The sequence below is a fragment of the Nansenia antarctica genome (assembly GCF_963989245.1).
Source record: "Nansenia antarctica genome assembly, chromosome: 6".
NCBI lineage: Eukaryota > Metazoa > Chordata > Actinopteri > Argentiniformes > Microstomatidae > Nansenia > Nansenia antarctica.
Genome location: NC_137676.1, coordinates 56,588,910 through 56,603,909, shown reverse-complemented (window position 1 = coordinate 56,603,909; position 15,000 = coordinate 56,588,910). Strand labels below are relative to the sequence as shown.

Below are 15,000 nucleotides of genomic sequence, written 5' to 3'. Positions count from 1 at the left end.
ACACACACACTCACACACACACTCCCTCAGACAAGGGCGTTCACACCGGCAAAGAACCGTGCCGGTTTGCGTTTGCGAACCAAGTCTGGAACTGGCCGGCGCGTTCAGACTGAAACTCAGTTGGTTCGGAGCCTGAAAAATTGGTTCGCAGCGGGAACCAGAAAATAGTGGTTCTCAAGCGCGAACCAAAACGTAGAACAGTCACGTCGTCAGTGGGTGTGTCTATGACATCATCAGTGGGTGTGTCATATTCTAGGTTGCAGAGACCAGCAAGAAGGAAGTAGACAAAATGTAACCTAATCTAAATCTAATCATTAGTGATCAAAAACAATATCAAAAGTTTCATTATTCTCTCTATCTTCCTCACATGCTCAGCAAACACACGCGCACACGCGCTCGGACATGCGCGAACGCGAATTTCGTGAACCATTTCTATTCCAGTAACGGAGCAGCTGGTTAGTAAGAGAAGACGTGTAGAAAGTGTCTTGTTTTGTTTCGTTTCATAGAAAATAGTGTTTATTTCAGATACTGTAGTGGAAGATATGATCCTCATTTCCAGTGAAGTAGCTGCCATCTAGTTGTGACATGTTTGTTTATCCCGCCCCTTCATCACCCAGCGTTGATGACGCGGATGGGTCCAGTTACACTGGTATGAACGCGGGCTCGTTCGCCAGACAGCATCAACGCGAACCGGCACGGTTCTTTGCTGGTGCCCTAAGAGAGTACCTGGTGTTCATGGAGCTGGCCAGGTCTGTCAGTCACACACACACACACACACACACACTTCAGGACTAAGCATATTCTCTCTCACACACACACACACTCCTGTATGTAACATAGACACGGCTGTTCTAGTGTCAACTGTCACTTAGATCCAACTGTCACTTAGATCCAACTGTCACTTTCAAATTAACCTCAAGATTCCTGTATATGTGCCCTGCGGTGGTGTAGCGGTCTAAGCACTGGCCACTAGTGCATGCTGCCCACCGGGGACTGGGTTCGAATCCCAGCTCGCCAGATCCGGATATGGCTGGGGCACACACGGGGAGCGGCATATTGGGCGGCCGTTCCCGAGGGCGGTATAGGAGTATTTCCGGACAAGGATCCGTCGCGCAACAGCGCCCCCGGGGTGCCGGAATAACAGGTGCTGGGCTCGAGGAGCCAGTCAGCTAGTCTGCCTGGCGACCTCTTCTGGGACTGCCGGCCACGGGGTCGTGCGGCGGATCCTTCGCAATAGGCAGGGGATAATTGGATGCTAGGTTGGGTTCAATTGGCTACCAAATTGGGTGAAAAAGGGATAAAATCTGAAAAACAAATAAAAAATAAAAAAAAAGATTCCTGTATATACCCTGATGACATGCCTCTCCCCCCCGGTTCTACTCCCCTCTGACGCCCCCTCCCCCCCAGGTTCTACTCCCCTCTGACGCCCTCCCCCCCAGGTTCTACTCTATATATTCTCTGTCACACACACACACACACACACTCCTGTATATGACCTGCCCCCCCTCCCCCCCAGGTTCTACTCCCCTCTAATGCCCCCCCTCCTCCCCCCCAGGTTCTACTCCCCTCTGACGCCCTCCCCCCCAGGTTCTACTCTATATATTCTCTGTCACACACACACACACACACACACACTCCTGTATATGACCTGCCCCCCCTCCCCCCCAGGTTCTACTCCCCTCTAATGCCCCCCCTCCTCCCCCCCAGGTTCTACTCCCCTCTGACGCCCTCCCCCCCAGGTTCTACTCTATATATTCTCTGTCACACACACACACACACTCCTGTATATGACCTGCCCCCCCTCCCCCCCAGGTTCTACTCCCCTCTAATGCCCCCCCTCCTCCCCCCCAGGTTCTACTCCCCTGTGAAGGGGCCGTGTGGCCGGCGGCCGCAGCAGTTCTACCCCCCCGTCTGCCCCGACCCCGACCTGGAGCTGAACGCCATGGTGTCCCACATCAACACCCCCTCTGACCTCTACATCCAGCTGGTACACACACACACACACACACACACACACACACACACACCCCTCTGACCTCTACATCCAGCTGGTACACACACACACACACACACACACACACACACACACCCCTCTGACCTCTACATCCAGCTGGTACACACACACGTACACACACACACACACACACACCCCTCTGACCTCTACATCCAGCTGGTACACACACACACACACACACACACACACACACACACACCCTCCGACCTCTACATCCAACTGGTACACACACACACACACACACACACACACAACCCAAAGTTTATTTCCCAATTTAGGTACAAAGTGTGTGTGTGTGTGTGTGTGTGTGTGTGTGTGTGTGTGTGTGTGTGCGCTGCCCCCTGCTGGTGTTGCAGGTGGACAACATGGAGTTCCTGCTGCTGACTGACCGGATGCAGCAGTGCTACGGTGCCGGGGGGGTCGGGGGAGTGGGGGCCCCGGGCCTGGAGGTGTTCTGCCCCGTCCTGGAGCAGGCCTGCGTGGGCCTCTACGACCAGCACTGGAGCCGCGCGCAGGTCACAGGTCAGCAGCATGTGTGTGTGTGTGTGTGTGTGTGTGTGTGTGTGTGTGTGTGTGTGTGTGAGAGCTCTGGAGCCGGGCGCATGTCACAGGTCAGCAGTGTGTGTGTGTGTGTGTGAGGGGACTAAATTATACTGTACTCGCTGAGTGTGTGTGACAATGTGTGTGGGGTGTGTGTGTGTGTGTGTGTAGGCCTCCCAGGGGGCAGGAAGGTGGAGGTTCTGTTCGTGGACTTTGGCAACAAGGAGATCCTGTTGGTCTCCGACCTGCGCAAGATCAAGGATGAGTTCTTCGCCCTCCCTGCCAAGGTGAGGTCCCACTGCAACATGGTCCATGACCTGGCTCGCACACACACACACACAACACACACACACACACAACACACACCTTCACGTCCCTGTCCACTGGCCTGGTCGTCAGCCTGTCAGGAACGACGTTGAACGTGAACAAGACGGGTTACAGTTGGCTAACGGGTTAAAATGACCCGTCGTATGTGCAAGTGAGGTATGAAACACGGAAAATGATTGACTGATTTGCCCGTCATTGAAAATATGACTGTGAACAGCTGTTCAAAGGTCATATTTTTTTTATTTCGCAGTGTTTTGCTGACCTCTGAACGTACTTCGTAAAGCAGAGGCTTGGATCATAATGTTTGTCTGGTTTGCGTCCGTTGCAAGTGTTGTTTGCGTCTGTGTCGGCTGTCTGTTTACTTTTGTTTCCGGTAACCAAACGCTCGTGCGCATGCGGGTCGCTTGGTGTGTTAACACTAGAACAGCCTTAACACCAGGGGCGGATTTAGGATCGTAGGAGATCCGGGGCTTAGCCCAGAGGGAGAATATACTGTGCGCGCAGAGCGCGCCGATTTTTTTTGCCTTCAACCTTCAACTTACCACCACCTTAAAGCGGACAAAAGGCACTGGAGAACACATATACATTCACACCCTTTAATGAAGCAAACTAATTGTGGTGGTTCTGGGCACAGAGGGAGGTCAGCACACGTAGCTCCCCCTGTCAGTCACCATCATTTATATTTGTATAGAATTACATAATTGATGGGCTGAGGCTAGTTATGTTACAGTATGTATATCAGGGCAGACTCTGTGCTCACCACTTATATTGTATTTAGAGTCTTGTCCTGTGTTATATGACGATATATTACATGTATTGTTGGCCTGTGTATAGTACTGTGAAATCAAATCCCCCCTGGGACATTAAACAAACTTAGTTAGTTAGAGTTACATCTTAGGATAGATTTGAGTCATGTTCTGTATACATACATACTACCATAAGGGCATACTTAATGTGGTTACTCCATGTTTACTAGCTGTAACATTAACGTTACATCATTCTTTTTCACTTGTTACTCAGTCAACCAGAGTGCAGATATCAAAGACTATCAGCCTGTTATTCACTTTATTTGAATAAGTATTATAAGTATAATATTACTTTATTTGAATAAGTATTATCCTTTGTTTGATTTCTTACCATGTACCGTAACAGTACCTTGCTATGTTTCATTTTCATTATAACATAACGTTATGTTATGATAGCCAGCTAGCATTAGCAAACCGGAAAAGTAGTGTCAGTGAGTCAGTCACCTTTCTAATAAGATTCACAAACCTGAAACATCATCTGAAACATCATCTATGTCATCACTGCTGGTGAAGTCATTGTTGTCAGCTGCTGATACGGCTGCTGCAACAGTTCTTGGCACTTGTTTTGTTGAAAACAACTTTGGGATATCCATCCTTACAATTGTGCAAGTCAGGCACTGATTGAGATCACTTCTTCTTCAGGGCAGGGCAGGCTACGCAGTATGCAGGCTAATGTCGCGCAGCTGCTGCCTCTCTGTTGGACTCCGGTACTGCACGTTACTCACGAGAGTTTTTTTTTTTTTTTTTTTTTTTTTTAAGTAAAACATTCGGGGCTTTTCAGAAAACATCCGGGGCTTGAGCCCCAGTAGCCACCCCCTAGCGCCGCCCCTGCTTAACACTAGAACACCACGTCACCAACTGTCAAATCTTATTTCAAATTTGAAAGTGACAGTTGAATCTAAGTGACAGTTAAGCTCTGTCTGTCACTAGAACAGCTGTGTCTATGTTACCTACTATAAGAGCCGCCTCGGGGGTCAAATTACCATAGTCTTTACAACGGGAAGCTGCTTTACACACAAAGACCACAGTTGAATCTAAGTGACAGTTAAGCTCTGTCTGTCACTAGAACAGCCGTGTCTATGTTACCTACTATAAGAGCCGCCTCGGGGGTCAAATGACCATAGTCTTTACAACGGGAAGCTGCTTTACACACAAAGACCACTAGTTGGCGCGTCTTGTAAACTAGCCTGCCTCCTACACAGAAAAACTGCAAAATAGTTTTATACTAGTTTATCCTGAGGTGATTTTGAAAATGTAAGGATACTGGATGGTAGAACGCACATATCTAGGAAAGGTCATGAAAGTTCACCTACTTTTTCAGGCCCTGCGGTGCTGCCTGGCGGGTGTGGTGCCCCTGGCGGGGGAGGAGGAGTGGAGCGAGGGATGCATCCAGAGGCTCAGGAGCCTGGCGGACCAGAAGCTGTTCACTGCTGTGGCCACCGGTGAGACAGGGGAACACTACCTGTGTGTGTGTGTGTGTGTGTGTGTGTGTGTCTCTCTCTCTGGTGTGTGTGTGTGTGTGTGTGTGTCTCTCTCTCTGATGTGTGTGTGTGTGTGTGTCTCTGATGAGTGTGTGTGTCTCTCTCTCTGGTGTGTGTGTGTGTCTCTCTCTCTCTGATGAGTGTGTGTGTGTGTGTGTGTGTGCGTCTCTCTCTGATGAGTGTGTGCGTGTGTGTGTGTGTGTGCCTGTCTGATATGTGTGTGTTTGTGTCTCTCTCTGAGTGTGTGTGTGTGTGTGTGTGCGTCTCTCTCTGATGAGTGTGTGTGTGTGTGTGTGTCTGTCTGATATATGTGTGTGTGTGTGTCTCTCTCTGATGTGTGTGTGTCTCTCTCTCTGATATATATGTGTGTGTGTGTGTCTCTCCCTCTCTCTGATGAGTGTGTGTGTGTGTGTGTGTGTGTGTGTGTGCGTCTCTCTCTGATATGTGGGTGTGTGTGTCTCTCTCTCTGATGTGTGTGTGTGTGTGTCTCTCTCTGATGAGTGTGTGTGTGTAGCGGTGGTCCCCAGGTCCAGGCCTCTGCCTGTGCGTCTGTATCAGACCAGCGACTCCAACGACCCGACAGAACCTGGAGACCCAGAACCCACCAGCCTGGGAGACCTGCTGGTCTCAGAGGGCCTGGCCTCCCTACCAGGGTAGGCTGTCTGTCTGTCTGCCTGTCTGCCTGTCTGCCTGTCTGTCTGTCTGGTCTCAGAGGGCCTGGCCTCCCTACCAGGGTAGGCTGTCTGTCTGTCTGCCTGTGTGCCTGTCTGTCTGCCTGTCTGCCTGTCTGTCTGCCTGTGTGTCTGCCTGTCTGTCTGCCTGTGTGCCTGTCTGTCTGCCTGTCTGCCTGTCTGTCTGCCTGTGTGTCTGCCTGTCTGCCTGTCTGTCTGTCTGTCTGGTCTCAGAGGGCCTGGCCTCCCTACCAGGGTAGTCTGTCTGTCTGCCTGTCTGTCTGGTCAAAGACAAGATTCTCTCATCTTCCCTCTTTTTTTTTTTTTTTTCATTTACCCCATCCCCCTATCTCTCTCTCTCTCTCTGTCTCTCTCTCTCTGTGTCTCTGTCTCTCTGTCTCTCTCTCTCTCTTTCTCTCTCTGTCTCTCTCTCTGTCTCTCTCTCTCTCTCTCTCTCTCTCTGTCTCTCTCTCTCTCTGTCTGTGTGTCTCTCTCTCTCTCTGTCTCTCTCTGTCTCTCTCCCCCAGCATCCATCAGAAAGCCTCCCAGGCCCCAGCAGGGGACCCAGAGGTGTGGGACCCCTTGTTCGAGGGCCTGCTGGGCGAAGAGCCTGACCCTGGCGAGGAGGACCTGGCGCAGGGTGGGGGACCCCTGGAGGGTGGGGGACCCCTGGAGGTACAGCCTGACCTGGTCCTGCCCGCCTCGCTGAAGGACCTGAGGGTGCGGGTCACCCATGTCTGCTCCCCTGGCAGCTTCTACGTCCAGCTGCTGCAGTCTGACAACCAGTTCAAGAGGTCCGCTAGTAACTCAACTACGACAATAGTCCGATGTACACATATATATACACACAGGGTTCGACAGTAACGCTGTTTTACTTGCCCGGGATCTAGCAGCGTTGTCGTGCTTGCGCAAACAAACCCCGCAAATGTTTTACTTGCTCCGGGCAAGGCGTTACTGTCGAACCCTGACGACAATAGTCCTATATACCCTAACCATGTCCAGTCGTATGGAGATCCATGATTAAGCGTTATGGAACAAGAAGCCGTGGATATCGGCACAGCTAGCGGGGTGGTTAGGCACGACGCGAAGCGGAGTGTCGTTATATATATGTTACGGTACATGTGGGAACACGGTACATGTGGGAAAACTAGGGTTAGGGTTAGGTGCTAGGGTGCTAGGGTTAGGGTTAGACATGCCAGCATGTACCAAGTCGACGTAGCACCTAACCCTAACCCTAGTTTTCCCACATGTACCGTATTCCCACATGTACCGTAACATATACCGTATTTTTCCGGCCTATAAGTCGCTCCGGAGTATAAGTCGCACCAGTCAAAAAATGCGACATTAAGAGGAAAAAACCATATATAAGTCACACTGGACTATAAGTCGCATTTATTTAGAAATATATTTCACAAAATCCAAGACCAAGAACAGACATTTAATCTGGAAAGGCAAGTTTATTCAACTACACAATAGCACACAGAACAACAGGCTGAATAGAAGTCCGGTATGTTAACATAACACATTAACAGTTATTCAGCAACACAATAGCATAAAGAACATACCTGGGAGGCTGAATAGGCTAAATGAACATAACAAGCCAGCGAGTCCAACAAGCAAGTTACCAGTAAGCAAGTTCACCAAGCTACCGTTTGCTTAGCTTCAACAAGCTAATGTTTTAGATAATTTCTTCAGGGGTATAGGAGCAGCATATAGTTATCACAAGCCCAGAGCGGCCCAGAGCGCCCTCTGTCGGCTGTAGACGGTAATGTTTACGCCTTGGTTCATGTCAGTCAGTATGACATTATATATATATTGATATATAAGTCGCACCTGACTAAGTCGCAGGACCAGCCAAACTATGAAAAAAAGCGCGACTTATAGTCCGGAAAATACGGTATATATATACACCCCCTAGCCGTGCCGATATCCACGATATACCACGGCTTCTCGTTCCATAACGCTTTTATACAACGGTTACCATATTTATCTATCAATATTTCACAGATGAAAGACAAGACAAACTTTTCATGAATGTATTTTAATGGAACTATGTGCCTGCGTGTGTGTGTGTGCGCCTGCCTGTCTGTGTGTGTGTGCGTGTGCCTGCCTGTGTGTGTGTGTGTGTGTGTGTGCGCGTGTCTGCCTGTGTGTGTGTGCGCGCGTGTCTGCCTGTGTGTGTGTGTGCGTGTGCTTGCCTGTGTGTGTGTGCGTGTGCCTGCCTGTGTGTGTGTGTGCCTGCCTGCCTGTCTGTGTGTCTGTCTGTCTGTGTGTGTGTGTGTGTGTGTGTGTGTGTGCCTGCCTGCCTGTGTGTGTGTGTGTGTGTGTGTGTGTGTGCCAGGCTGTGTGAGAGGCTGAGGCAGCAGTACCTGCGTACGGAGCCTGAGGAGGTGGCGTGGCAGACAGACCAGCACTGTGCCGCCTGGGTCAACGGAGTCTGGGAGAGAGGAAGACTCTGCTCTGCTGTCACCTCCACCTGCATCGTAGAGGTACCACCCACACACACGCAACACACACACACACACTGTATACACACACACACACACACACACACTGTATACACACCCACACACGCAACACACACACACCCCCACACACACATACACACACACACACGCAACACGCACACACACACACACTGTATACACTCTCACACACACACTGTATACACACACACACACACGCAACACCCCCACACACGCACACACGCACACACACACACACACACACACACACACACACGCAACACACACACCCACACACACATACACCCACACACGCAACACACACACACACACACACACACACTCACACTCACACACTCTGTGTCAGTGTCCCTCCAGTAGTAACCTGTGTCAGTGTCCCAGCCCTCCAGTAGTAACTGTGTCTCCCCCTGGTGGCGGGGTCAGGTGCTGCGCTGTGACTTTGGTAACAAGGTGAAGCTGCACCTGAACAGCCTGCGGCCGCTGCTGCCCTGCCTGGTGGGATCCCTGGCGCTGGAGTGCACCCTCAGTGACGTCGGGTGGGCAGAGGAGCACACACACACACACACAGTGTACCCTCAGTGACGTCAGGTGGGCAGAGGACACACACACACACACACAGTGTACCCTCAGTGACTTCAGGTGGGCAGAGGAGCACACACACACACACACACACACACACACACACAGTGTACCCTCAGTGACATCAGGTGGGCAGAGGACACACACACACACACACACAGTGTACCCTCAGTGACGTCAGGTGGGCAGAGGAACACACACACACACACACACACTGCAACGGTTAGTGGCAGCTCCTGTATATACTAACCCTTTTTCTTTCTTTCTTTCTTTCTCTCCTCTCTCTCCCTCCCTTCCTCCCTCTCCCTCCCCCCATCTCTCTTCCCCTCCCTCTCTCTTCCTCCCCCTCCCACTCTCTCTCCGTCCCTCCCTTCCTCTCCCTCTCTCCCCCCATCTCTCTCCCGCCCTCTCCCTCTCTCCCTCCCTCCCTCCCCCCATCTCTCTTCCTCTCCCTCTCTCAGGCCTGCAGGAGGTCGTTCCACCTGGACGGCTACAGCCTGTGACATCATCTCCTACTACCTCACAGGAGCCATGGCCACCCTGACCATCAAGGTAACACACACACACACTTGCACACACACGTACACACACACTCATCTGCACAGACCTGAGAGGATGGGCCAGGTGGAGTCAGTCTGGACACAGGTGAACCCTTTGATGCGCGCGGTCAGGTGGGTGAGGTCAGGTGGGTGAGGTCAGTCTAGAGTCCCTCAGGCCGTCTCACCAGTCTGGGTGGAACACACACCCACCTGACCAACATCAGGACCATTGACCATGACTGGCAGGTGGTCATAATGTTTTGGCTCATCGATGTAGCCAACACCGATGACGCAACAACCTCCAGCCCTGGTTAAGGGGAGAGGCCAGGAGAGGAAGACATGTGAGCTGGTATAGAAAATAGAGATGCAGGTGAGCTGGTATAGAGAATAGAGATGCATGTGAGCTGGTATAGAGAACTGTGTCAGACTAGAAGGAGGAGGAGGTGTTCCTAGGCTGTCTCACTTCTATGATACTCTACTGGTTTCTGTTCATTCAACCAGTTTAAGAGCTCTCTGTTCAAAACTAATTAAGTGCTTCTGCCTGCCTGCCTGCGTGTGTGCCTGTGTGTGCGTGTGTGCCTGTGTGTGTGTGTGTGTGCGCGCGTGTGCCTGCGCCTGCGTGTGCCTGCGTGTGTGTGTGTGTGCGCGCGCGTGTGTGTGTGTGTGTGTGACAGGCTGTGTGAGAGGCTGAGGCAGGAGGAGTATATGAGCTGTTTATATATACTGTATATTAGGGGTGTAAATCACCAGCTTCATCACGATACGATATTATATCGATTTGTTTGTATGACGATACAATGTTTGACGATATCACAATGTCAGTCACGATACGATTTCGATTCGATTCGATTCAAGATCGATATGACGATATGATCGATATGACGCGATATCATATGCCAATCTAACACAATTATCCACTCACAAAAACAACTAGAATATTATTTGACCATTTTATTTGTGAGCTCTTCCAGGTATCCAGCATTTAAATCATATTGTATTATACAGTATTCTTCTGTTACAAAAAGAAAAATAGACCCATTCACTAGTCTCACAAACCTACAGTATATTTGTGCAATAATAATAAATAATAATAAAATAATAATAAATAATAAGTGCAAATGCAGTACAGTGCAGTACATCTTATATACATTCTTCTTAACCAAAATAAGTTAAGTATATCCTCCAGTGTTATATAATAAGTATATCCTCCAGTGTTCTTCTTTGGGAGGTTTTTCTTCAAAAAAACTAACTGATCAACATGTTCAGGACAAACACTACGCTCTGAACGCAGGTCAGGATAATTTTTAATATAGGGCCATCCATCACACTTCCTCTAGGAAGCACTGATCTGATATGATGTGTTGATTGGTGAAAGGTAAGGCTATGCTTGGACAGTCATGTTAGATCACTGATTACGGGAGTAATGATTTACCTGTAGATTTTATCAATAGGAATTTTGTTCAGGTTTATCCAATGAAATTGGACAAGCAAACCGGAGTAAAGTAAGTAAGGTCCAACCTGCAGCCTTTGCCCATTCATAAGACAGATGCTTTGTTACAGACCAGAGCATTGACCAATCACAGTCGGCTAGACTAGAGCATTGACCAATCACAGTCGGCCGTGGGCGGGCTTGGCAGTCGCAGCTAAAACCGCTTCGCTGTTCTCCGCCGCAGTCACAAAATGCAGAACACACAGTGTGCAGCGCTCTTTGACTTTGTAATTTGCCGCTGCTAGTCGCGCGCTGCACGGAAATGGTGACAGTCACGCAGAATGTGCCATTTCAAAATAAAGGTGTATCTTTAAGATGACGATATAGATCGATATTTTTACATTGCATCGATGTAATCAGATCGTTAGTCAATGAATCGATGCATCGATGTGAATCGATGTATCGTTACACCCCTACTGTATATATATATATGTGTGTTTATGTGTATATATATATAGGGTTAGGTTATATATATATATGTGTTTATATGAGCTGTTTATATATATATATATATATGTTTATATGAGCTCTTTATATATATATATTTATCTTATAGATATTTATATATATATATGTTTATCTTATAGATGTTTATATATATATATATATATATATATATATATATATATGTTTATATTGACCCCCCCAGCATGTGAGATGTTTATATATATAGGGTTAGGTTATATATATATATGTTTATCTTATATATGTTTATATAGCTGTTTATATACAGTATATATATATATATATATGTGTGTTTATATATATATATATATGTTTATATTGACCCCCAGCATATGAGCTGTGTATATATATATATGGTTATGGTTAGGTTATATATACATGTTTGACCCCCCAGCAGGAGGTGACAGAGGAGCGGCCGGTCCCCGTCACGCTGTTCTGCTCCAACCTGGCGGGACAGGAAGTGAGCATCGCCGACTTCCTGGTGACCGAGGGCCTCGCCCTGAGGGAGAGGAAGCCACGGTGTGTGTGTGTGTGTGTGTGTGTGTCAGGGTTTCCGTTAGAAAAAATTGCCGCCGGACATCGTGTCCGGGAAGATTTCGATTTACCGGACAAACGTGAGATATTCCGGTCATCATATTAAAATATAATATAGCTGTTTGTCGCGGTGATTACTGTTGTGTAGCGGCCTATATATGCCATTTAATGTCTATTTCTCATCCGATACGATTAGATGCGAGCTATATAATATATAATAATATAACATGATTCGCATGCGCGCTATGCCATTATGTCCAGCGCTGAACGGGCGCCTCACTGGGAACTGAACAGACAGCATCGATCAATGAACGGACTCCACATTACGTTAACTGAAGTTTGTTAAATTGTTTGGGATTAATGTGAGTTTTCTATTTTCTCTTTCCAGTTTTACCCTTTTTTTATCAATAAAACAACGTCATTTCTATAACCAGGTCTCGCTGGTTGGGAAGGCATTGCCTGTCAAATCATACTTAATAGGACTCGGGAGTATGACAATGAGGAGAACATAACTGTTTATTGAGAAACAATTGATAGGCAGGCTGGGATACGTATATAAAGAAATACCACAATGTCTAGATGTATAACATTTTATTGAACAGTGCAAGCATGTAGGCTTCTGGCGTGACACGGCTAGCCTAATTTCCGTTCATATGCCTTATCAGATAAAATAAAATAGAATAAAACTCTTTGAAAATAAATAGGCTTTAAATTAACTTGCAATGCGTATAGGCTAATTTCCGTTTGATGTTACAGCCTAGGCCTATGCCTTGTCTCAGATAGATAGGGGATAGCCTTAAATAAAATAGCCTAGAGTAAAAACTCTGAAAATAAACAAAAAAATAACAATGGCTGCTCATATCATTCAGCTACTTATTACGTCGCTTTTTGGCAGCATTGAAGCGTGCAGCTGCGGACTTGAAATCAAAGGTGCAAAGTGTCTCTCCGCAACTTGCAATGCGCATTAGCCGTGTGACCATGCCCTCCCCAAGGCGACTTCGGTCCGCAGTTTTAATTCGGTTCTGCAGAGAGACTATTGTGGCATCTGACTATTACCGCTGTTTCGCATAGGCCAGCCTACACATTAGGAGTCATCATCATGCCGGTGTCAAATCATATCATAATAAAAGAAATACATAGCCTATATATTCGTCTTTTTTAAAATAGAAGGAATCAGAATGTGAACTTCAGCGAATTGTATTCAAATTGTGCTTAGAGGGAATTATTTTCACCGGACATTATGTCCGACGAGTTTTCAATTTGTCGGACTTCAACAAATGTTACCGGACAAAGACCGGTAATTACCGGTTAACGGAAACCCTGGTGTGTCTGTCTGTGTCTGTGTGTCTGTGAGAGAGAGAGATCGCGTGTCAATCTATGAATCATCATTACTGTACAGTGGGGTGCAAGCATGTGGGCACCCCTAGTCAAAATGCCTTTTATGAATGAATGAATGAATGGACTTTATTGGACTTTATTTTTTTAACTTTTTATTTTTTGTTATTTTATTATTATTATTATTTTATTGGACTTTATTTTACAATTAATATCTAAGTGAAAAGAAGCAAACCTAACCTCTAAATGGTACAAAGTTAAACATGACACATTTCATCACATTTTAAAGCAAAATTAAATTGTTTATAGTTTCAAAATAATAAAACAAGGAAAAAGGCCTTGTGCAAACGTTTGGGAACCCTGTCAGCTAGCTTAGTAACTCCTCCACAGGCAACTATAACAGCTTGCAAACGCTTCCTGTAGCCAGCTAAGAGTTTTTCGATTCTTGTTTTGGGAATTTTTCCCCATTGTTCCTGGCAGAACTACGGAGCCCCCCTGGGGTCACATGGTAAAATATTTGATGTGTGAATCCGTTCCCTCGGTTTCGTAATCCGTTCCTTCGGTTTCGTAATCCGTTAGGGTTATGGTTAGGATTGGGCCCTACGAGCCAGAACGATCGCAAGGATTAGGGTTAAGCGGGGTACACACATAAGGATTTTCTGGCCGATTTTGGCCCGATTTTCCCCCTTCCGACCAAACACAGAAACGCCCGATTATCAGATGGATCTTAACATTTTCCTATAACAAAATCCTGTGGTGTGAGGTGTGTTAAGAGTCAATCTCTCCCGACAACCTGCTCGGAAAATGGGCGTGGCCGGCAATCGTAAATGTCAAATGTGTTCAATACTTACAACCAGAAATCATAGGGTTGCCAGATTTTTGGGTGGAATTAGCAGTTTTAGACTGGTTAGGGTGGAAAATGTCATTCCCATCTGGCAACCCTGCTCGCGAGTCCAACTATAACGTGGATGGAATGTAGCCAATCAAGAAGCGAGCTGACTTCTTCTTTTCGTTATTCGGCACTTTATTTGCCCTGTCGCACATGGTTGTCTCGTACAGGTCAGTCAGGGTACTACGTTAGATAATAATAATAATAACTTTATTTGTATAGAGCTTTTCCTGCAAACGTTGCGGCTCAAAGTGCTTTAATCATTATATAATCTTAATGTAATTATTTTGTAATTTAAAGGCAATATTAAAAGGATGGGTTCACGCGAGATTTCTGGCTTGGGGAACGAAACAACGAGATTGTTCCATTTCTTTTTCATTTTCTGATGATGTTTCTGACAGTGGAAATGGGTAGTTTGAAACATTGCGAGTGTTTTTTGTAGCCTTCACTATCTTGATTCTGACATCCTTGGACAACTGTTAAGTGGAACCAATGGTTTTTAACACCAGACACAACAGCCACTGCTGTCGGATACTTTAGAAGGCATGGAGTTACTTCAGAGTATATAGTTCAGCCCTGGAATTATATTCACCTGACTCATTGAAGCCCTAATGAGTAAATCACCTTGGTCTGGGCCTTACTAATCATCTTCTCAAAAGGTAACAAAGAATAATCCCAAGTTCCCAAACTTTTGCACAGGGCCCTTTTCCTTTTTTATAATTTAAAAACTCAGAAAAATGTACATAAAAAGAAACTTTTAAATTTGCAGAAAGGTGTCATGTTTAACTTTGTAGCATTTAATGTTCAGATTTGCCTTCGATTACTTGGAGATTAATTGTAACAGA

At 46.9% G+C, this 15,000-nt stretch overlaps 1 protein-coding gene across 1 annotated transcript in view; it reads left to right on the top strand.

The window, feature by feature from the left end:
• LOC308160716 (RING finger protein 17-like) overlaps positions 1–15,000 on the top strand; it is a gene marked incomplete at both ends in the record, with an annotated part of 34,345 nt that overhangs the window by 10,787 nt on the left and 8,558 nt on the right. The window contains 11 exons of the mRNA XM_080534658.1: positions 1,852–1,987; positions 2,371–2,536; positions 2,726–2,841; positions 5,009–5,129; positions 5,683–5,821; positions 6,367–6,633; positions 8,181–8,328; positions 8,749–8,861; positions 9,366–9,456; positions 11,795–11,916; positions 13,747–13,766. Of these exons, the coding sequence (XP_080390784.1) occupies positions 1,852–1,987; positions 2,371–2,536; positions 2,726–2,841; positions 5,009–5,129; positions 5,683–5,821; positions 6,367–6,633; positions 8,181–8,328; positions 8,749–8,861; positions 9,366–9,456; positions 11,795–11,916; positions 13,747–13,766 (1,439 nt within the window). The remainder of the gene's footprint in view (positions 1–1,851; positions 1,988–2,370; positions 2,537–2,725; positions 2,842–5,008; positions 5,130–5,682; positions 5,822–6,366; positions 6,634–8,180; positions 8,329–8,748; positions 8,862–9,365; positions 9,457–11,794; positions 11,917–13,746; positions 13,767–15,000) is intronic.